The sequence below is a fragment of the Solanum dulcamara genome, chromosome 6 (assembly GCF_947179165.1).
Source record: "Solanum dulcamara chromosome 6, daSolDulc1.2, whole genome shotgun sequence".
Taxonomy (NCBI): Eukaryota; Viridiplantae; Streptophyta; class Magnoliopsida; order Solanales; family Solanaceae; genus Solanum; species Solanum dulcamara.
The window spans coordinates 74,600,186-74,625,847 of NC_077242.1; the positions used below are offsets into that span (position 1 = coordinate 74,600,186).

General features: G+C 33.3%; 1 protein-coding gene across 1 annotated transcript; it reads left to right on the plus strand.

Annotated features, from left to right (window-relative positions):
* The first annotated feature begins 306 nt into the window (after positions 1 to 306).
* LOC129891504 (G-type lectin S-receptor-like serine/threonine-protein kinase At1g11330) lies at positions 307 to 24,404 on the plus strand. Its single transcript, XM_055966891.1, has 8 exons — positions 307 to 751; positions 17,285 to 17,932; positions 18,503 to 18,658; positions 19,377 to 19,543; positions 21,180 to 21,390; positions 21,807 to 22,044; positions 23,085 to 23,235; positions 23,880 to 24,404. Exons 1-8 carry the CDS (start codon positions 307 to 309, stop codon positions 24,180 to 24,182), a joined length of 2,319 nt encoding a protein of 772 aa, XP_055822866.1. The 3' UTR covers positions 24,183 to 24,404.
* The last annotated feature ends 1,258 nt before the right edge of the window (positions 24,405 to 25,662 follow it).

Below are 25,662 nucleotides of genomic sequence, written 5' to 3' on the forward strand. Positions count from 1 at the left end.
AAATATATAAAAATAATTTATGAATTTCTTCATATTAATACAATATTTGTATAGCTACACAAATATTATTTTTTATTTGGTGTCTAAAAGTATTTAAATTGAAGTTCGATTAAATTTGAAGTTGCATATTGTAGGGCACAATTTTAGAGAAGGCGCTCTCAATATGATTGTTTTCATTCTCAAAGGCTTAAATCTGATATCATTAATTAAGAATGAATAAATTTCAACCATTTCACCACGACTCATTGGTCGTCTGAAACTATATAATATAAATATATCTCACCCAAAATCATACTAGTTTCAGCCATGGCCTATTTCTACACTATTGTTTTCTCATTTTTCTTCCTCCACCAACTAATCATTTTCTCTAATGGCCAAAATATTACAATTAAGGGAGGTTTTTACCTGCTTAGGGACAGTGGATTAGACTTAGACAAAATTGATTTAACTCCTTTCTCTCATTTATTTTGTGGATTTGCTGATATAAATTCCCAATCCAATCAATTAATTCTCACTTCACCAAATTCATCATTCACACAATTTATAAGCATAGTCCAACAAAAAAATCCTTCTGCAAAAACATTATTGTCTATAGGTGCAAATACCACAGCATATGGAGACATGGCTACAACACCAAATTCAAGAAAAAGTTTTATTGATTCATCAATAAAATTAGCCAGACAATTGGGATTTCATGGCCTTGATCTTCGTTGGATATTCCCAGAATTAGCTGATGACATGAGGAATTTAGGTACGGTATGTTGAACTGTGTGGTCATTTCATCTATGAGCTAATTTAATCAACTATTAGATATCATGTCTGAATATTTGTTTTCTTTTTCTTATATATTGTCACGACCTGAAATCGGATGTGATGACGGTTGTCCTATCCCACCGGAACAAATCAGCCTATGTTGAAAAACTTTAAATAATTCATTCCAGATTTATAAGTAAATCACTAGACATAAATATCAATATAAAAGAATGAAAATGGAACACTAACCTTTATCCATGACAATAGCTTGATTGAATGACTTGATCTTCTAAACCTTGAAGATAATTCTTTGTATTATTCTTTATTTGAGATGGAGAGAAAAAGAATAGAATGTATCTTCTGATTTAGGGACCATGTATATTTATAGATTTTGAGGTGTCTTTTCATGTTGAAAAAATACCTTAACTTAGAATGTCTTTCCATGGAAGATACATTTTCTTAGAATACCTTTTCATGAAAGGTATCTTTTCTTATAAGTTTACATCATGATTATAGGAAAGTGATAATGGAATGATAACATATCTATATACAAATATATTAATATGTGAGTCCATAAAATAGAAATTACTAACAATCTCCCACTTGGACCACATATATTTTTGAAGAATCGTACATAAATGAAACTTTATTGTGCACAAACTTTTGCTATCTTAAGTGAAATATCTTAAAACAATCTGGTCCATCGATAATACCAATATAAAATCAAAGGGGTTTTTGTAACATATATTCGTAACTAAACCCATCAATGGTCACAAATATCAGCAATACCAATGACAAAGATCAAATACGAAAATTACATGTAAAACAAAAAATCTAAGTCATGTCTATTTTCAACTAGTCCTACTTTATGATTTTAATAATCCAAAACCACTTTCTTCTACGTTACAAACCGCAATGGAAAGCTAATATCTTTATTTTTTCAGAGTTACCAATAAACACATGAAATTCATAAATTTCATAAAACTTCAATTTGTACAGAAAATAAACTTTAACATGTCAAAAGCATAACAAAAATATAAACTCTCACTAAAGTGACACATCATCGAATCTGATAACACCCATATGAGCCACGTACCTATGAAACACTTTAGGCGGCAAATTGTGAGAGGATCCGCAATCATCGAGTTTGTACTAATGTCACGTCTTAGGAGGGTACCCTAGGCGTTGCCGGCAATCAGAGACTATTGCTAGTCCCCAATCAAACCACTTGGCATGTTTACACAATCATTCAATCAACTCTCTATCAGCGGAAGACTTACTCATCAAGAAAATAACTTATAGAATAAGGCCAAAAGCCAACAATCTATCTAATCCAATCAACAAGACTAGTATGAATGAACTAGCCAAAAGACAATCTCAAATCAACAAGTCAACAATCTAGTCTATAAAGCCTCTATCACTACTATCTAATTGGTGTCAATGACAGGTTCATGGCTACCTCAATTCAAATGAAGAAAACTACACTTAAAAGCTAGAAAGATAAGTGTGGCATCTTCCGGAAGTAGGGAGGACTCACCAATCAGCTGAATACGAATAGATCCTCAATGATGCGCCTGTTGATGATCTCTAGTACCCGTTTCTGCATCATGAAATGATGCAGGCCCAAATGGACGTCAGTATATGGAATGTACGAGTATATAATATGATAGAATAAAATATGCATAAGGTGGAATACTATCAACTCAAATAACTCAAATCAAGAAGTAAGAAACTCGATCAGGATGTTATAAGTCTAAAGCAAGAGTAAGGTTTAGATATAGACCAATCGTATACTATCCGATCCAATCCAATCAAATCAGAGTACTATCAAGACCTATATGCGAGTTTCTCTTATCCGACAACAATCACTTATGAGCCAGTGACCGTATAACAAATGTGTTGCTGTTGCCACAACCGTCCAGTATTTTGCCGGGGTAAAGGACAAATCATCCAATCAAGCAATCAAGTCCTATCTTTTCAGGACATTCACATCAAGTAAAACATCCGACTTTAACGGTTCAATCCTCTCCTATACTGGCTACGTAGTTATTGAGTTCGAGTTATTACTTACTCTTACCCAATTCGTTGCTCGATACTCCTCCGATCCCAAGAATCAATTCTCATAAGGCAATCAATCCCAATCAAACCAATCAACAAGTATCATATGGACTTTTATCAGTTCATCGGTTCTATCTAATCAATCCTTTCGGATAATCAATCTTCCAATCATTCCCAAATCATTCATTTATGAGTAGTTGGGATAATTATTTATGACAACGTTTAGTTGAGACTATTCAATTGAGTTCAATAATGAAGATGCAAAGACTATAAAGTTTCATCAAGACTATCATCATGCTTACATCCCTATCACAATTATACATTCGCAAGTTCAAGGCTCTAGACTCAATCTTTAATCATATTTATCTAATATTAGTCAAAATATCATGAGGGCTTATGAAGTAAATCATCAAAAATCATTTGTTCAAGAACAGGTTCGTAGAAATCATCAATTTTGCAATATTATGTAAAAATATGTTAAGTTTGAAAATTTTCAAGAAACACAATTATGGGGACTCAATTCATTCACAAATCAACCTATCACAATCATGGGGCACATGAAAGAACAATGTCCATGCTTTAGCTTAGCCTTACAAGGTTGGACAATCAAACCGCAACGGATTTGCTTGATTAGCTTGAACCCTAACCTCTTCTCCTCTCCTTAGCCCTAGATTTTAAGTTAATTTAGCATAAAGGACTTAAGAATGCACTTAGGAACTCTTTTAAGGTCGAAAAAGATCTATATCAGTCGTGGGTTAATGTTGTGGCTACAATTGCACACGCAAGTGTACGTAGTCTCTCAAGTAGTAAAACGGCTCTTTCAAGCCAGATATCGAACCCACAGGGACCTTGATAAGGCAAACAGTTTCTTTCAAATGCCTACACTAATTATAGTTATGCAATGAGGTTAAGATTGTTTGTTACTAATTTTCGGAAGTATAAACACTTTCTCGAAGTGAAGACAATGCAATAGTTATGTATATTAATCAGGCTTTAAGAGATTCCAGGGCTATAACATAACGTGAAATCAAGTTTACTATCATTCAATCTTAGTTTCCGAGGGGTTATTTAATTACTGATAAAAAGGGTTAATAATCCAATTATGGTTTTCCGACCTATAATTGCCTATCTTCATTGCCAACCTAACTACATCATTGAGCGGTGATAGGTATGAAATAATAAAAACGCATTTAACTATCATTCTTTATCATAACCAAATGTGGTAAATAGGTATGTGTCACAAGCATCCTATCTACTAATCACGCTAACGTATGTTAGTATGAACATATTTCTTCCCTTCTTTGTTCTATCTACCTGTCCTCTTCCGAATTCAAGATAAACAACATATATATCTTAATGCTGGCCAAACATCAAAATCATAATCACAAGAATGGAAGAGTAATTATAATCAACAACCCATCTTCCACCAAGTTTAAATGCTATTAAATCATGTTTCGTAGCTATAGCCCCGGAATTTGGGTGTTTAGCTACTCATATGTAAATAACAACAACAAGGAATCAATTCCAAATACATTAAAATACACTAAGGTAAGAAAAGAACCTAAGATGTTTTTGTGCTTCTCTTCTTCTTTCGTCTTTCTTCTCTTCTTTTTCTGCCTCCAAAAACGTCTCTACTCTTGCCCTAGCACACCCCACTATTTAAAGTGCTCTCTCTCCTTTCAATTATTAAAGGGTAGAATAATAAATAATTGGAAAGTTGATGGCGCTGCAGTGGGGAATCGCACCACTATCGCGCCCAGAGAATTTCTGAACAATTTCGCTTGCGCTGCAGTGGGGCATCGCGCCACTATCACGCCCCAGAGTATTTCTGAAGACTTTCACTTGGCGCTGCAATGGCGCATCGCGTCACTATCGCGCTCAAAACATGCCTCAGTAGTTTGCATCCTGGCGCGTCGCGCCACTAAAGTCTGTGCAGGTTTTGACGCTACAGTGGCGCATCGCGCTACTATAGCGCCAGGACCATTTTTCCTGCCTTTTGCTTTGCAAAATTCCTGCATATGTTGGACTCATACCTTATTTCACACTTGCTTGATATTCATCCAAAACACGTCATTTGACTTCAATTACTTCTCAGAATGCCACACAACAATGGCCAAACATAGTGCATGGGCTTATAAATGCGCCCAAGATCTATTAAGTAGAGGAGGGGTGGAGAAAAAACCAGAAAGCCCCTCTTTATAAGTAACCTTGGCAGAAAAATTTGGCCTGTGGGGGAACAAGTGCATGACGCAGACTTGTTCCCTCATAGTTCATTTTTTTCCGATGGTAAAAATTGAACTATCCTGGATCAAGTCTGTGATGCGGACTGATCGCGTACTCCTTTGGAATTTCAGTTTTACTCCAAAAAATTATCGTATGATCCGGTTGATCTAAAATTCAACTTTGACCACTTTTCTACATGATTTTTTCCCATGATCGTTATTCCAGCCTTAGATTGACCGAAAAAGTTAAGGATGATGTGTTGTGCAAGCCTTTTTTATTCTAGGGGTATTATGATAATTTTACCGAGTGTAACAACTAATATGCTCAATTGACATAAGACATCTCTGAACTCTTTCTTTAACATCTAGGAATTTTATATCATTATGCTTTGACTTTTAATATTTATCAAACACACACATATATGAAAGGTGAGCCCATCTCAAGATACCAAGTACATATTATTTAGTGTTTGGACAAAAATAATAACTTATAAGTGGTACTCTTATATAGAATTCATAAACATTGATTACTTAAGCAGCCTAACAATATGCCTTTTTTGGACCGACATATTACTAGCATGCATTACAAATGTATCACATATTCATGACTATTCATAATCTGACCAAAATAATCTTCCTCTAGGATAATTATTTCACATAGATAAAACATATTTACATGTTCAAAATAAATAGAATTTACACAATAGAGGTTACTTTGGCAACATATTTTTTAATCTACTCACTCTTAAATAAAAAACACTAGTGACGTAATGATTAAGATATTAGACTTTTAATTCATAAATCAATCAAGTCTATTGTTGATAATCACCAACTGAAGTAATGAAAAAAATTCATTCTAATTAAAAAAAATGATCTTTGACAAAATGAAAGTGAAACTTTCTATCAACATGTTCCATTGATAAGAGTCTCCTTAATGGTTGAACTACAAAATATCAGGAATTTGTCTTAAGGATTTCATATTTACTAACAAAATTCATGGACTAGTACAACATTATAAAAAGAGATCGGAGACTGAAAAAATCTTGCAATGCCACTTTTCATCTATCTAATAACTCTAGAAACTCCAACAAAAGCAAATCTAGCCAAATATCACTTTACTTTACACACTTTTCATAATTGATTAGAGAAAGTTGAGTCATCAAGTTCTGAAACTAGATATCTTATGACAAAAACTTATGGAAAAGTGATGCGCAACAACTGCCATAACATCAGTCATGATCCAAAAAGGTCCATGAGTGACACCCACACTTAACCTTCTAGGTGGGCGAACCAACGTTACAAACCCCAACTTATATTAGTTGTTCAACTTATAAAATACGATAATAATGCGGAAGCTAAAATTTTATTAAAGTAACAAATACAAATCCACTAGAGTCTATTGCATATCATTTCCCAAAATCTGAAAGTCATCACATCAAGGACATGTAATTCTAAAATACTAAGTCTGAAAATATCAAACATCAGAATAAATAAATAACATAGTGTGTCAGAAAACTAAGGATATCATGCCATGACCGAGAGAATCCAACATGAGCTAGCACTAAACACTGGTTAGAGCTGAGGTCGAGTCGAAATCGATGGTACACTCGCTGCACTTCACAATATAAAATAAAGAAAAATACAAGTAGAGGTCAGTATAGAGGAACATGTATGAGTAGGTATCATCGGCCGACTCAAAATAGAAACCAATATACATAAAGTAATAACAGGAAATCAGCTATACCACTTAACAGGTGACAAACAATAAGATCAAGATCAAGTGACAACACAATAGTATCAACAATATCAAGAGTATACATAAGGACTCTGGCCTCCACACCACGGTCTTTTGATATCAAGACCTTGAAGATAATTCTTTGTGTTATTCTTTATCTAAGATGGAGAGAAAAAGAATAGAATGTATCTTCTGATTTAGGGACCATGTATATTTATAGATTTTGAGGTGTCTTTTCATGTTGAAAAGATACCTTCACTTAGAATGTCTTTTCATGGAAGGTACTTTTTCTTAGAATACATTTTCATGAAATGTATCTTTTCTTATAAGTTTCCATCATGATTATAAGAAAGGACTCATGGAATAATAACATATCTATGTTCAAATATATTAATATGTGAGTCCATAAACTAGAAATTACTAACAGCCTAAACCCAACAATTATAGGAAATACTGCAGAAATACTACATATATAAAATAAACAAAAGCGAAAGTCTTAAATAGTCTCAAATAACCCCAAAATATGATTGTCACATGTATAAACCACTAATAAATATAAAATAAAAGATAATACAAGTCTCAAATGTCTTTGTATCTCAAATAGAACTAATCATAAAATAAAAAAGGGACAAGGGAGATCGTTGGACGTCAATCATCTACCTCTCTAAGTCACTTCGAAGCCTCGGAGGATAATGAATAACTCAAACTCACTGTCCGAACTTAGAACCTACACAGGTGTAGAAGCAAGGAGCGAGTACCAAACAACACGATACTCAACAAGTCAACTAACAAAACTAGGCAAATCTAAAGACTACAGGAACTCTTTTCATCCCAACTGAACCTCCATAACAACAACCTACACAGAAAATCAGCCCAACCTAGATCTTACAATACAAAGTTTAAATATGTTCCACAATCACAGTTAAGTCATCACAATACAGAAATCACAAGTATCTCATGAATCAAACAAAAGAATCAATACACCACAAATAAGTATGCAAGGATGCTCAGACCTCGGCATCACACTCTCGCCAGCAAAGACCTCAGCATCACACTCTCGCTTGAAATGACCTCGGCATCACACTCTCGCCAAAAATGACCTCGGCATCGCATTCTCGTCGGAAATGACCTCGACATCACACTCTCACCGAAAATGACCTCGACATCACACTCTCGCCGAAACTGACCTCAGCATTACACTCTCGCCGAAAATGACCTCGGCATCACACTCTCCATCTTATCACAGTGTCCAAGAATAAAATATAATTCGGCATGTGCACACAATAATGAAGCAATGACAAGTTAAAGTAATTCACAATCACAATAGAACTATCAAGGCATATCATAAGATTCACATCAATGTCAATATCAAGTTTTTTACATTTTTCAATCACAATCATAGCAACACCTTGCCTTTTTATTAATCCCGTTCATTTAGTAAGATCAACTCATATGAATATATAACCCATCACCTCATTCTCATTACTCCCTAACGCATATAAGAAAGGAATTTCGAGGATTCTAAAGATTTATGAAAATGACCTCAGCATCACACTTTCGCCGGAAATGACCTCAGCATCACACTCTCCATCTCATCACAGTGTCCAAGAACAAAATATAATTCGGCATGTGCACACAATAATGAAGCAATGACAAGTTCAAGTAATTCACAATAGAACTATCAAGGCATATCATAAGATTCACATCAATGTCAATATCAAGAATTTCACATTTTTCAATCACAATCACAGCAACACCTTGCCTTTTTATTAATCCCGTTGATTTAGTAAGATCAATCATATAAATATATAACATATCACCTCATTTTCATTGCTCCCTAATGCACATAAGAAAGGAAATTCGAGAATTCTAAAGATTTACGGAGTTTTAGAAGTTCACTTGCCTCAAATAATTGAACAATCATTTCAGGACTTGAGACTTTTCATTTCGCTTGGCTTCAAAATCAATGCAATCTATTCAAATAAATAATCACAATAAACTTTCGAAACTAACAACATCTATATTACTATTGTGCACGGTTCGAAGATAACCCACTACAATTCATTATACACTAACCCTAATGATTTTTTTTTTTTTTATGGGAACAGACCCTACACGAGGCTCCCACCTCTCGTGCACAGTCAGGGGTTAAGCAACACCCCCAAGCCTTAACATAAATAATCAAAATAAAAATACAAGGAGGGGGACACAAACCTTACCTCCGATCCTATGGTGGTTCATAAGTTGGCTAACCTATTAAGGTCGGCTAACTCATCCCCGATACAAAAAAGAGACTAACTATAACTAGAAAGCAGTAAACCTGTGAGAGGACTCCTCCCGGTACAATTCAACTATGAAAGCATAAATGAGGGAGACTCTCCCCTTCCATGAGAAAACGAAAAGTAACCTACACTAGTCCTATTCCAACTATGCTACATACCAGACATAGCTTCATTGAAGAAGAACAAGTATACAAAACTTCTATCTCGCATGGGCTGGGAAATTCTTTTCATCTTTGCTCTTTTTAGTCTTGTCGTACCAAGTAGGTCCAGGTGAAGTGTGCCTTTGTATCATGATTACCAGCTAAGGAGGCTGAAAGGAGAGGAAGTATATGGAACTATAGTAGCCAACAGCCTTGGAGTTTTTGTGGAGAATCTGTTGTTGCTGATGTTGTTGAACTTCATCTTTCAAGTCTGCACCTTCAGCTTCAGCTCTGTGGTTGAATTGTTGTTTGGTGTGTGGTTGAGCAGTTGTTTGGTGTTGTGTTCCCACAGTATGTATATGAAGTTGATGGAGATGTAACATGTTACAGCTACTCATGATAGTGTTGTTGGTTCTTGGATGTTATCTCTGAGGTTGTTGGAGTTCCATCTTAGTTCCACTATTGCCTGTATCTCCAACAACCTGCACAAACAAACAAGCAAACAAACAAGCAAACACACAATTCCAAGAGCAGGTCCAACAGTTCTGACTGTGGTGCCAATCCTCTGTTGCAGCTGGCTTCTTTAAATTCTGTATTTGCAATATTGAGAGTCTCCCATATGTTGTTTGATGTTGTTGGTTGTTGCAGTATGTCAGTTCAGCAGCTTCCATGTGTAGGAGTTCTTTAGTATACCTGCACAAGCAACTAAAATGAAAGCATACAAACCTGCCAATCTGCAGGTTGCTGGAGCTTGCATTTTGGACTTGTAAGTGCTCCTTATGTACTGCAGATTGTTGGAGCTCATTTGGTGTACCAAGGCTCATCATTAATCCTATACTTAATGAACTTAAAGTTGCCACCTGTAGGCAGCTTCTTGTTGCCTTCAATGGAGAGATGAGCAGCTCCTTTGAAGGTATTTTATGTGCCTGCACATAACAAATGCAATGGGGCTGCTGCAGCTTAGTTACAGATGTTACAGGGAGGGTGTTGGCATGAATGAGAGTCTGACTATTTGGTGAAGTCCTAGCATGCCAGGTAACCCTAATGATTGAGACAATCATTAGCCATGATTACAAATGATAGCCACCCAAAATCATGTATTCCTCAAGTTAAAAATCGCCATCAACTGCCGGTTGAAGGTCTACAAATTAATTTCTCCCTTTTGCTTTCTCACTTTCACATCCAACAAATTAGTGATGATAACACAACATGACATATATCTATATACATAATTCATAGATTTTTGGTGGTTTACCTGAGAGGAGTTGCGTGCCCTTTTTTTTTTTAATTATGTACTAAAAGTGAGAAACTCTACTTACTTATTTTAATAAAATAAAGTGGTATAGGGTATTAAATAAATTGTCAATTTAGTCCACTAATTTAATTATTTATCTAAAATTATCGGTCAACTAAATAACCGTAGTTATCGAATAGTCCAGAATTTCCAACTTAAATTTATGAAAAGATTGTTTTATGAAAAAGAGAGGATTCGTTCTTAAAATGACCTAACGGGTCATTACATATATGATTGACGAAATCTCTGAACAAGACACCTTTGCCTGCTTTGATGTTATTTTGAATTAGTTGATTTCTCAGATGGTCACTCAACTAATAGTTATTATCTCAGAAAATTGAAGTCAAGTATTAGTTGAGTAACCACATGAGAACCTTACTTTCATATCTTAAAACATCAATATTTATAGAGAGTCCATACTTAGTTAGCTAAGGAAGTAGTTCAAATTTACTCTTGAATTTTGCGAAATAATTTAGATTTGCTCTTCGATAATAGTTGAAGTCCATTCTAAAAGTGAGTAAAATTTGTCATTATTGCCTAACGCAGGGGCGGCTCAATATTATTTGTGGCCTAAAGTAAAATATTAAAATGTGGCCTTAATTTTTTTCTCAAGAAAAAAAAGATTTTAAATATTTTATTTTATTTAAATTTTATTTTTATAACTTTTTAGATGCAAAATTATGAATAAATTTGTTTTATAATCGATTTTATCAATTTTAATTTTCAGATTTTTTTTTCAGCCGAGACACTTGTTATAGGAACTCTACAAACAATATATGCATTTGAAAAATGATAAAATCTTCTTATCTAATTGAAATATTTCTTACCTTTCTACTCCCTTTGTCCCTCACGTTCATTAAGCAAAATAATAAATATAGGGTATAATTTACTTATAAATTATTCCTATTTATTAGATTCTTTTTCTTAGGATTGAGCAATATTGAAAATAATTATCAATTTTAATCTTAAATAATTATTTTTGGGCTCTATCACAACATTAATATGAGACGGAAGATTATTAAAAGTACACAATATTTTGTTTTAGAAAAAATCTACAGGACTATTAAACCTATAATTGCTAAAAATCTAAAGCCTCGGCTTCAGTAGCTTCATGCTGAAGTCGGCCCTGACCTAACGATAAAGGCTTTTCAGTGGAAAAAAAAATTCTACAAGAAAAAAAGGGTTAAATTTACATTTGAAATTAAATACACAAAATAGTTTGAATTTGTCCTTCAACTTTGCGAAATGGTAAAGTTTCATCATGGCAAATTTGAAAGTCTCTATGATCTTGTTTGAGGACTGAGCCTCTCTCATACAGCTAAGAAGAAACAGAGGAAGAAGATGAAGATGCAGAGAGAATGAAGAGAAATCTTCCTTTGAACATTTGGGCTGAAATGCCCTAATCAGTCACAGTACATGATTAGCTATACATATATAGCTAGTTAGTGAGCTAACTGACTAACAAATGGTGGTTAGTTAGTTCTAACTGGATATGTAGTAAATAACTATACTACCCTCACATCTAACTAACTCTTCTAACTTCTTTAACTATTTTCTTTACATCTCAACACTCCCCTTCAAGCTAGGAGGTGCAAAAATGTTCAAATCCCCTAGCTTGGATAGGAGATGCTCATGTTGAGCTCTAGGCAGCCCTTTAGTCAATATGTCAGCTGGTTGTTCTTGGGTTGGTAGATAGTCGACTTTGATCATACCCTGTTGCAGTCTTTCCCTAATGAAATGACAATCTATTTCTATATGTTTTGTTCTTTCGTGATACATTGGATTGACTGCAATTTGAATTGCAGCTTTGCTATCACTATACATCTGCACTGGTACCTCAATTTTAGTCTCAACTTCTTTCAACATTCCCAACAGCCAAAAAAGTTCTGACACAGTAGAAGCCATGCTCTATATTCAGCTTCAGCTGAACTCCTTGATACTGTGGTCTGTTTCTTGGCTTTCCATGATATTAATGAATTTCCCATCTTGATCAAGTAGCCCATGACTGATTTTCTGGTGAGTGCACAAGCTGCCCAGTCTGCATCACAGAATGCTGTAATTTAGTTGTTTGATTTACTGGATAATAGTATACCTTGTCCAGGTTGCTTTTTCAAATATCTGACTACTCTTAGTGTTGCATCCATGTGGGATTTCTTTGGCTGATTCAAGAACTGGCTTAATATTTGGGTACTGAAAGCTATATCTGGCATTGTCATATTTAGGTACAAAAGCTTACCTATAAGTTTTTGATATGCTGCCTAGTCTATCAGGGGATCATGTGATTCTGCTTGCTCCTTATTTATATGTTCATCATACTGCTTTGATGTAAGCTTGATGTTGGCATCTATAGGTGTTCTTGCTGGCTTGGCTACAGTCATCCCCACTTCTGCTATGAGTTCAATAGTATACTTCCTCTGATGCATAAGTATCCCCTCTGTAGATCTTGTGAATTCAATCCCCAGGAAGTATTTGATCTCTCCTAAGTCTTTCATCTTGAAGGCTCTTTGTAGAGCCTTTTTTGTTTCTTCTATCAGCTTTAGGCTACTCCCAGTTATTAACATATCATCTACATATACAAGTACAAGTACAATACTTTCTGTTGACTTGTTGATGAATAAGGAGTAATCATATTGACTTTGTTTAAACCTGAGAGACAATAGAGCTTCAGTAAGTTTATGGTTCCACTGCCTTGGAGCTTGCTTGAGTCCATAGAGGGACTTTGTTAGTCTACACACCTTCTCCCCTTGACTAACAAAGCCCTGAGGCAGCTGCATATATATTTCATCCTCCAGGTCTTCATGTAAGAAGGCATTAAAGACATCCATTTGGTGAATATGCCATCTGCTGGAAGCTGCAATAGAGAGGATAGTTCTGACAGTCACCATCTTCATAACAGGAGAAAAAGTTTCTTTGTAGTCAATGCCTTCTTGTTGACTGTATCCCTTTGCAACTAACCTGGCTTTGAATCTTTCTATTTCACCTGTGGATTTGTATTTGACTTTGTATATCCATCTACAACCAATAGGTCTTTTACCTGCAGGTAATGAAGTGATCTCCCAGGTATTGTTGGTTTCTAAGGCCTGAATCTCTGCTTGCATAGCTTCTACCCATATTGGATCCTTGACTACTTCTTCATAGCTGGTTGGTTCTATCACAGATGAGGTAGCAACAATAAAACACTGGTGAGAGGGTGAGAGATGAGAATAACTTACATAATTAGACAAGGGATATTGGACATTCAGAGAAACAAAGTCCTTTAGCCTTAAGGGAGGCTGTTTAGATCTTGTGGATCTTCTAGTGATAGTTGGACTTCCTGTATGAGGTACCTCAGTGTCATTAGCATCATTGTGTGGCTCAAGTTGCTGCACACATTCTTGCTCACAGCCACCTGTATCAACACATGCATCCCCTTCTGATAGCACAGATGGAACATCACCTGGAACTGATAATGGAGCCAGTTGAGAAAATTGTTGATCTGTCTCACCTAGTCTTTGCAGGTTCTGTACAAATATGTGCTGTTGGGCAGAATTGTCATCTTTGGAAAATGGAAATATGTTTTCTCTAAAGGTAACATCTCTACTGACAAAGAAGGAGTTAGTGTGCAAGTCAAATAGAATATATCCTTTATGCACTTCAGAGTATCCCATGTGAGCAGTTGCCTTTGATCTGGGCATGAGTTTATCATGTTCAGTGAGAGTTTTTGCTAGGGCTAGACAGTCAAGTGTCCTCAGATGAGATAGCACTGGTTTCTTACCATAAAGTCTTTCATAAGGAGTTTTGAACTCAAGTACACTACTGGGAAGTCTGTTGATCAGATAAGTAGCAGCTAGGACACAATGACCCCAAAATCTGATAGGTATTTTAGCTTGAAATCTGAGGGCTCTTGTGACCTCTAGCATATGTCTATGTTTTCTCTCAGCAATACCATTTTATTGAGGAGTGTAAGGACAGGATCTTTGATGTATAATCCCTAGTGATTTGAACATACTCTCACATACTGAGTTAACAAACTCAGTACCATTATTAGACCTTAGTACTTTGACTACTTTGCCAAACTGATTCTTAGTATACTGCAGAAAGAGTTTAAGAGATACACATACATCTGATTTTTGTTTAAGTAAGAATAGCCAAGTCATTCTTGAGAAATCATCAACTATTGTAAGAAAATACTTGTTGCCATCAAAGGTAGTTGTATTATAAGGTGCCCAAAGGTCAATATGTATTAAGTCAAAACAGCTAGTACTTTTGATGATGCTAGAAGGAAAAACTGATCTGATTTGTTTTACAAATGGACATACTAAGCAATTAGACACCTTACACATACTGATTTTATTTATAGTAAACAACTTGGCAAGTACAGCTGAAGATACATGCCCAAGTCTTTGATGCTATAGTTCCATGTCTGCCTCCTTGCTTGTTGAATAATCAACATCAACAATATAAGCAGAGTCTTCTATAGTGTTACTTGCATTACCTTGAGTTAGTTGTCTCCACAACAGATATAAGCTTCCCTCTTCTCTATCAACTTCCTTCACCTTCCGAGTGTAGAGCTCCTGGAAAACACAAAAATCAGGGAAGAAGGAGACTGGACAACCTAATTCCTTGGTTATTTTGCTGACAGACATTAAGTTATACTTGAACTCTGGTATATGGAACATATTAGTTATCACACTTCTAGATGGTAGTCTATAAGACCCAAGGTGAGTTACATGAGTTATACCACCATTTGGTAGACACACATCCTTAGGAGTGTCAAGCTTTATCACAGACTCCTTTAGTAACATCTCCAACTTGGAAACCATATGATTTGTTGCATCTGTATCTACAATCCACACATCACTGTTTTCAGTTACAAGTAATGTTTTACCTACATTGTTTGCCTTATTGCAGTTAGGTGCAATGACTTTTGAATCTGACTGTTGGCTCATCATCTTTAGAATTTGTTCATACTGATCTTTTATGAAGGTACACCCCTGAAGTAGTTGCTTGACATCTTTCTCTGCTTGACTTACAGTCTTGTTAGAAGTAGACTCTTCAGCTGGTGTTTTGATATTTCTGCCCCATACTGATTCATCCTCCACATATTCAGGCCATAAGTGAAATTAGCCTGAACTGCTTGATGAGGTTGACTAGTAAGACCAGTAGTATCAGCAAATGCAATGTTTGCACTTTGTACCTTCCTTTTGGATTTGAAATCTGGTAGATACCCAACAACCTTGTAGCAGGACTCTTTGGTATGACCTTTACATTTACAAAACTCATAGATGAGAAATGTATTCTTCTTGAATCTATTACTGCTGCCTGAACTGCTTCCAACTCTAGAGTACATAGCAATTGAATCCTGACTAGATGTGTGTAGTCCCAAATTGTTGATGCCTGTAACCACAGCCTTTTGACTCTCATCCCCTACTATCATAGCATATGCTTGATTGATGGTTGGTAGAAGATCTATCATAAGAATTTGACTCCTAGCTTGATGATAGGAGTCATTTAATCCCATTAGAAATTGGTACAACTTTTGTTTGTTCATGTGAGCTACAAAACCTATAGATTTTTCACAATTGCAACAAGGTGATGGCACCAATACTTCAAACTCATCCCACAATGCTTTCAGTTTTGTATAATATGCTGATACAGAAACTGTTCCTTGTTGTAGAGTGGCTATTTCTTTGTGCAAGCTGTAAGTTCTCGAATCATCAATTCTGTCAAACCTCTCTTGCAGGTCTGTCCACACACTTGAAGCACTTGAAGCAAATGCAATTCCGCTAAGTAAACTCCTTGAGACTGAGTTCATTAGCCACGACAACACAATCGCATTTACCCTTTCCCATTAGCCCCATAGTTCTTCACTGAATATTTCTTTCCTGCATGTTCCATCCACTAGCCCTAATTTGTTTCTTCCTAACAGAGCAAGTTTAATTGAGCGATTCCATAAGGTGTAATTTTCAACACCTCGTAGCTGAAATGATATGATGTTAATACCACTCACACCTGTAGGACTAAGAAATAGGGGATGGTTATAGTCAATACCTTGTCCATTGTTACTTACAGAGCTTGTAGACACAGGTATTCCAGCTCTTTGGACATTGACATGCGTTTGATTGAGCTGTTGGACTGGATCTGTGGTAGCCTCACCTATCATTTCTTTAACCTTTTTTTGAACCTTTTGTTGCGGAAGTCAGTGATGATTGCAGTTTTAGCTTCAAGGAAGCTCAAATCTGCAAAATGAACTTGACAAATTTGATGAATCTTTGACTCTACTCTTGAGTCTTTGACTCAACTCTACTCGATCTTCACAGTGATTACTGTGACGGATGCTCTGATACCATGATCTTGTTTGAGGACTGAGCCTCTCTCATACAGCTAAGAAGAAACAGAGGAAGAAGATGAAGATGCAGAGAGAATGAAGAGAAATCTTCCTTTCAACATTTGGGCTGAAATGCCCTAATCAGTCACAGTACATGATTAGCTATACATATATATAGCTAGTTAGTGAGCTAACTGACTAACAAATGGTGGTTAGTTAGTTCTAACTGGATATGTAGTAAATGACTATACTACCCTCACATCTAACTAACTCTTCTAATGTCTTTAACTATTTTCTTTACATCTCAACACTCTATCGTTAGTCAATAAGAGTAAATATAATTTATTTATGTAATAACAGGGATATATCTAACCTTAACTATAAAACAAGAAGTTTGAAAGTGTAATCGACTTTGTACTAAGAGCATTTAATGTAAACGTTTGAACGGTTAGCCGAAGATATTCTTTTATTTATTTAATTATATATTATACAGGTATTCTCTTAAATGAGTGGCGCGAAGCTATCAACACGGAGGCAAGAAACTCTAGCGAATCGGCTTTACTTTTCACGGCAGCCGTTTCCGGTTCGCCTGATGTCAATGGTTCGAGTTACCCGGTTCAATCATTGGCAAGAAACTTAGACTGGATCAACCTACTAGCATACGATTTCTACGGACCGAATTGGTCGCCTTCACAAACGAATTTACATGCACAATTATTCGACCCAGTGAAAGGCGTGAGTGGTAGCGACGGACTCAACCAATGGATTCAGAAAGGCATATCGCCGCAAAAAATAGTTTTCGGAATTCCCTTTTTTGGATACGCGTGGCAATTGAATAATACAAATATTCACGATCTCAGGGCTCCGGCTATCGGAAAATCGGACGTCTACGATGGCCCATGGATGACATATGCCCAAATTAGGGATTTTATAGTGCAGCATCGCGCTACGACTGTACATGATGATAAAATTGTTGGAGATTATTGTTACTCAGGAAATACTTGGATTAGTTATGATGATATTCAAAGTGTTAGGACTAAAGTTTCTTACATTAAAAGTAGAGGATTGCTTGGTTATTATGCAATGGATATTTCAGGAGACACTAATTGGAATTCTGTTCTTTCTCATGCTGCTTCACAAGGTATAAATTAACTCCATTTCATTTTGTTATTTATTTTTTATATTAAAAAAAAGGAACGTAAACATTTCAATTTTAAGAATGCATATATAGACATCTTTAACTTGTTTTTATTGTGTCAATTGAATACTCTAACTTACAAAATGATCATCTAGACACCTTCAAAAATTTATGTGTCACGTCAGTACCGGATGTCCACAAGACACAAAAAATCATTATTTTCCTACTGAAAAATGATCAGTAGTTATTTCCACAAATATTTTGATTGAATCGATGAGGAAAAAATATTTTCATATGTAAAAATTAGAAAGTTTCTCAATATTTTAGTGAGAATCTATTTCCACTATACATTTTCCCAGTGAGCTAGTTCGGTGGGACATGAGTGAAAAAATCATGTTCTATAACATAAATTTCTTATTGATTCGCAATGGAAAAACCTTTGTTTCTAAATATGCAGTGTTTATTTGTCAATTAAAATCAAATTTGAGTGTCTATTTATATATTATATCTATGGATGACTCAATTATAATTGTGTTGTTGTCTTTTTAATATAATTATTTTTTATAAATTTAGAAGCTGATGGAATGACAGAAGGAGGAATTGTGAACAAGAAGAAAAAACTCAATCGACTAGTTATCATTTTGGTTCCAATTGGTGCAGTATTAATATTGATATTGCTACTGTTGATAATTTGGTGTCATCGAAGGAGACAAGTACTTAAATTTCAAGGTAACTATCCTTCTGTCTCATTTTACGTGAAGTTATTTGAAAAGTTGATTAAAATTTTTAAATATGTTAGAATTATTAGTTAGGTTGGTTTGTCGAATAATAATTTTTATTCAAAAATATTTCAATAAAAATGGAACTTGAGCTTACAATTTTAAAAGTATAGGATTTTTGTCTAAGCTTATAAATCTGCCAAATTAATTTATAAGTATTTTCTGTTTTTGACTTATCTATACAGACTATACGTTTGGTAACACCAAAGGTACTTTTAAATCAAGGGTTTATAAACCAAAAAATCGCAAAAAATCATATGTTATTCACTCTTATAATTTTATAGCTTATAAATATTTTTGATTTGATCAAAAAAAATTATATAGGAGAATACTATAAAATTTATAAATTTTTTATAAATAGATTCAAGGACGTTATAGTCATTTTTATGAATAAAGTATCTATCAATAACTTTTTACGAAACACACTACAATTTACCTTCAATTTCAACACTTCTATCCATATATGTAATAATTTATTTATAAAATATGATTCAACACTTGATGCTTATCGATACTTTTAACCAACTTAGACAAATGGACTCTAAATTTAATATTAAGAATTCTAAAGATCAAATTAATCAAAAAATAAAAATAGATTTGTTTTTAAATTTATTGTAATTAAAGAGGAATTGAATTAAGGGGTATTATTGATATTCTTTTTTTATTAGAGTTAGAGAGGAACCAAAGGAACAACATGGAAAGCAAAAATAAAGCAAGAAAAAGTGGAGATAATAGCAATTTGCAAGATTTTAGTTTTGATGAGATGAAAGAAGCTACAAACAATTTTTCATTTGAAAATAAGCTTGGAGAAGGTGGATATGGACCTGTTTACGAGGTAAATTCTATCGATATTTATATTAAAGGATCAAAATCATTTTTCCTCGAACTTTGGTTTAAAAATCAACCCCTCCTAATTTTCAACAATAATCATTTTCTCCCTTTTTTTTATGAAATTTTTTAAAATATCTATTTTACCTTTTGTATTATCAATCTTTGTCTTTTTTTTTTTTAACCTTTGTATTATCAAACTTTGTCTTTTTTTTTTACTTCTTTAAAATCATGAATTTTTATTTTTTATTCTAGGTAACAAATTTTCTATTAAAAAACATAAATTATTTTTTCTATTCGAAAAAACTAAAGTAAAAAAAAATCCTAATTGAATATATAAATTATTGACGTTCTATAATGAAATAAATGAGTAGAGTAAAACGTGAATATTTTAATAATAATCAAAATTCTAATGTATACTATTCATCTTTCTTAATCTAAGTATTTATAGATTTTTATTAAAGCAAATTAAAATTATAAGTATAATAATTTTTTTATCATTTTGTCATTAAAATTTATGTTATTTTTTATTATTATTATTTTAACATTACATGCATTTAATATGTATATGTATTTAAATGCATGTTTCAATTTTCTCTTATTCTTAAATGTCTGAATAGATAAATAATTTTTGTTTGTCAAAAATGAAGTATTTTTTAAATAAAATAATAAAAAATTACTTACAATACAAATAGATAATCTTTTAATTTTTTTATAGGATATACCTTTATTTTTATTAATATTTTTGTATTATTTTTGAAATATATTTAAAAGCTATTATATTACCTATTATTTTTATTTGTATAAATAGGTGATGGAAGATAAAAAATCAAGGGCAAAATGGACATTTCATGACCAAAAAGGGGGGGGGGGGGGAGGGAAATGATTATTGTTGAAAGTTGGGGGTTGATTTTTAAACCAAAGTTCGGGGAAAAATGATTTTGACCATTATATTAAATCAATAAATATAAATATTTGAATTTTATATATATTTATTATTTTGTTTAGTTTTTTATAATTAGAGACTATTGGGGCACGATACCTTTTGAGTCTTGAATATGAGGAATAATTAAAGCTAGAGCAATTCTTTAATACTGGGACACATACAACAAAAATGATGCCACATAAATTAGGACGATGAAAATATTCATTATATTTATGCTTTATGGCGAAACATAGTTAAGCATGTCATTCATTAATCCAATAAATGGTGTATTTTCTTTTTCTAGGTCTATATATTTGTGTATTGAAGCTCAAAATATTATATATTACGATAGATATTGGGTGCACCTCTCTAGGTCAAGTTAAAAATTTTAATTTTATATCTATTTTATTCCTTTTTTTTTTTTTGATACACTACCTTTCTAACTAGTTATTAGTGTTTTCTTTCTTTTCTAAAACTTGGTGTACCTAAGTTGTCATTTGGTGTTATGTCTTGCATTTTATTAAGCTATTCTTTTAAAATTTTATTTGATCACAACATCTTTGATTTAGAGTATAACTATATATGTAAAACAATAATTAGAAATTATGTGTCATAAGAATTTAAAGGTTGAACTGATTACAATTTTATTTGAATTCACCTCTTCATAACAATGCATCAATCTTCTCGAAATTCTGAATCTGCTTTTAAATTCAATTAGGGTAAGTTAAGGAATGGAGAAAAAATAGCAGTGAAAAGGCTATCAGAGACTTCATCTCAAGGATTGGAAGAATTTGAAAATGAAGTGATTCTTACAGCAAAATTACAACATATAAATCTTGTAAAAGTTGTGGGATTTTGCATTGAGAATGAAGAAAAAATGTTGATCTATGAATATATGCCCAACAAGAGCTTGGACTACTACATTTATAGTAAGTCATTCTTTGCCCTTTCTTTTTATATTGAGTTTAACTTATCTATATCATATCAACAATCGGTATAGTGGAGTGGCTATAGTCAATTAAAAGATGATTATAGGTAAATATCCATATATTTAAAGTTAGTTATATAAAAAAGGATTATCTTTTATATCAGGTTAAATTACATTAATAATATAAAAAAAATTATTTTTATAAAAAATTAAATTATATTGATAGCATAAAAAGTTCACTATATTGTTAGTGCTGATTAATACTAATATGTATTGCTTGATCTAGGCATCCATCTAGATCTTCTTTGTCGAAAAATTATATTATAGTACAAGGTCTAAATTATTATTATTATTATTATTATTATTATTATTATTATTATTATTATATATTCATCAATTGAATTTTTTTTCATGTAGATCAAGAAAGAAGATTTCTTCTAGATTGGGAGAAGAGAGTGCAAATAATTGAAGGCATTATTCAAGGGCTATTATACCTTCAAGAATACTCAAGATTGACAATTATTCATAGGGATATAAAAGCCAGCAATATTCTATTGGACTTACAAATGAAACCAAAGATTTCTGATTTTGGAATGGCAAGAATGTTTAAGGAGGATGAAGTTGAAGCAAATACAAGCAGAATAGTTGGAACAATGTAAGTATTATATCCATCGTAAAGAATTTTTACACTATCAAATTATTTTATATATGTGATAGGGTAAATAAGTAATTTTGTAAGTGACATTTCATATTAATTGTCTCCTTCTGCACCCATTCCCGCCGCCTCCAACCCTCATCCTCCAAATTCCCATTCCTCTCCACTCTGCCCTCGTAGTATGTGCATAAATTATATATAAATGCTCTTGAAGTAATAGTTAATATATACTTACCAAATACATTTTGATGGTATGAAAGAAATTTTTTTACTTGGTCAAATTATTTGAAAAATATTTCTTTAGGAAAATAACTTCCTTAAAAAAGAGGAAGCAAGCAAGAGTAGGAAAAATAAATTCAATAAGTGTCATTCTAAATTCATTGTCTCCTCCCCACCTATAATGCCCCCAACCCCCACTCCTTGACCACCCCTCAAAAAGTTTACATGTTTGGTATTTTTTGAAAATATTTTCTAAGAAAAAACAAATTTCTTAAAAAAGAGGAGAGTAACTTTCCTAATGAAAATAGGAAAAACAAATTCCATTAGCGACATTTCAAGTTAATTATCTCTTCCCCCGCCCATAATGCCTCTAACCCTCACTCCTTGACCACCCCCCTCTACCCCTCAACCCACACTCCACACACCAACCAATAGTGTTTTTCTAAAATATCATGGATCAATATTCTTTTTCTTGTTTACCAAATATCAAAAATTAAGCAAGAAAGTTATTTATTTTTCATGAAAAGTTTTTCCAGAAAAATCATACCCAACACAACCCTAGACGTTTACACCAAACCATATCAACCTACCATGGTAATTAAGTGATCGAATAAAGAGAAAATATCTATTAATTATTCATGATTAAATGAGAGAAGCCTATATGCAAACACATGCTATATATTTGTTACTTTTGATGCAAACGTTACTCCGTGACTTATCTTATTTTCAAGATTATGAAATTGTTCTTTTATGCAAGTTACATTATAATATAAAAAGTTGTTTTTATGTGAATTACTTATAATATATATATTTATTTGTAGGGGTTATATTCCACCTGAATATGCAATTGAAGGTAGATATTCAACAAAATCTGATGTTTTCAGTTTTGGAGTACTACTTCTTCAAATCATAAGTGGGAAGAAGAATACATGTCTACATGGTCCAGATGACAACTTAAACCTTCTTGAATATGTGAGTTGCAATAACTTTTTTATTTTATTTTTATTTCGTAATCGATATTTATATTTGATTTGATTAATTAAAATTTTGCGTTGCATAAGACCTATCATAAAAGAAAAAGTAAGCTTTCCTTATCAGGATTTTTTCTATCAATCCCACTATGACTTGTATAATTTTAAATGTAGTTATTATTACATGTATGTGGTGGCTACTTAGTTATAAATATAAAAAATCTATTTATAAATATTCTGTAATAATTATTTTCCTTCTAATATATTTAGGATCTACATTAAATTGAAAAAATATATTTTTATCTTTATTTTCTCTATAAATAATGAGGTAGTCTTTTATTTCGATTCAATACAAGAAATAATAAAGTATAATTATCATTTTTCTCTTTACTTTCTCTGAATAATAATTAGGGTATATACACAAATAGAGGTGGAGTTAGAATTTTTTAAAGCTTATGGATTTAGGATTTTAGTCCTTTTAAATTATTGGACTCCAAATTAGTAAGTGTTCAATTACCTTCTTACGACAAATATAGGATTTGAATCAAAGTTACTGAATTCAGCTGAACTCGAAATGTATATTTTTAAACAAAATGCAGGGTTTAACCTTCTTTTTTTGGCTATGTTAAAAAAAAAATAATACAGGCATTTGAGATGTGGAGAGATGGTAAAGGCATGGAATTTATGGATGAATCACTTGATGATAATATATCATATTGCAAACTATTAAATTGCATGCAAATTGCACTACTATGTGTCCAAAAAGACCCATTGGATAGGCCTACAATGTTAGAAGTTTCTAATATGTTTAAAAATATTGCAAATTTGTTCATGGAGTTCCCTAAGAGGTCTGCATTTTCTGTAAAAGAAGATGAAGAAAAATATGGCTTAGTGCAACAAAGAGAAGAAGTTAACACTGTAACAATCACACAATTGATTGCAAGATGACTCATGTTCACAAGCATTTTAGTGGTGTTAATCGTTAGATTCGATTTAGCTTTTATACTGTCTCAATCATCTTAATTTCTATTCAGTTTCGATATTGTTTCGATTGACAATAAGGGAATTAAATGTGCCTTGTTTTTTGAATTTCCGTCTGGTGTTCGAATTGGAGTACGATTAATTCAGATACATATATTAATAATAGTTGTCTTGTTTTCTTTCTTTTGATCTTTATACTTCACTACAATGTCTCCATTGTGCGGCGCTATGAAAGAGCACAAGCCTATCCCCAAAATGTAGTGCTAACGCTTCATGTTCTTTCTATTCCATCCCATTTCATTTTGAGATAGGCGGCTAATACAAAAAATAATAAGTGATGTAGTCATCGTCTGACCAATCGACTCAAACACTAAACCATCCGTGTCTACTCATTTGTTTTTCGCCTTAAATAGAATAACTCTCTTAGTTACGTTGCACCCCAACCTGAGTCCCAAGAATGTTATTTAGTGAGTTGCTAACAAATATTTGTTAGTTCATCAAAAGGGGTATGAAGTCTAAAAAGAAATCAGTACCATCACTATAGTTGTGACTAATCAAATATCATAAAAACATAAGTAGTAGAATTGGAAACAAACCTTGGTGGCTTGTGCTTAAAAATTGCAAGAATCAAATTAATTTCTCAATAGTATATGCTTGACATCAAATGCTAGTAACTTATCATCGTTCTATCATATGGCAGGTATCAAGCCTCATTTTTTTTTCTTCTAAAATAAAACTTGCTAGCAAAGTTTTTGTCATGTGACCAGGATTCAAATGGTAGAAATATCCTCTTGCAAAAATGCGAATTCATAGCACATCCAAGAGGGGGGTGGGGGTGATTTAGTTATATAGAGACCGTACTCGGGCCTTAAATTATCTAGTATATTATGTTAATACTTTACACAATCCATTAGAGTGGACCAAAACTGTCTCCATTTTGTAATTTTAGAGGGATGAAAATAATTCTAGCTGTATACTTGAGGGACTATCTCGATATTTTTCTCAAGATAAATGGAGTAGAAGAAGTCAATTTATGATTTCATCACATTTATGATATGTTATATTATTATACTCTATATAGACAAACCTGTATGGAGCTTTAACTACTTAATTACTTGTTCTAGAAGGAGTCAAGGAGATAATTATGAGCCATCCTGGAATTGAATCTTGAGCTTTCATCTTCAGATGAAGGAGACATCATTAGCTCACTTGTCTTGGTTTAGTCTTTCGACCCTAAAAGTATAGAGCAGACTCATTTTATGTAGGGTTAGGCCAATTACCATAGTAGCCTAACGGTTGACCGGTCACAAAGGACACTTGAGACAGAGCCCTCTTAACGAAGGGTACCTCAAAAACAACTTCGAATTGGGAGGGCGATCCTCCCGGTGAACTGACCGTACCCCAAATCGACACAGGTGAACAAGTAGAGTATACTAGGGCGCTTGAG

Excerpts from the sequence above, each read along its gene's own strand:
- LOC129891504 (XM_055966891.1), top strand. The coding sequence starts at position 307 with ATGGCCTATTTCTACACTATTGTTTTCTCATTTTTCTTCCTCCACCAA. Across the intron at positions 18,659-19,376 it reads ACAAGTACTTAAATTTCAAG|AGTTAGAGAGGAACCAAAGG; the intron begins GTAACTATCCTT and ends TTTTTTTATTAG. Across the intron at positions 23,236-23,879 it reads ACTTAAACCTTCTTGAATAT|GCATTTGAGATGTGGAGAGA; the intron begins GTGAGTTGCAAT and ends AAAATAATACAG.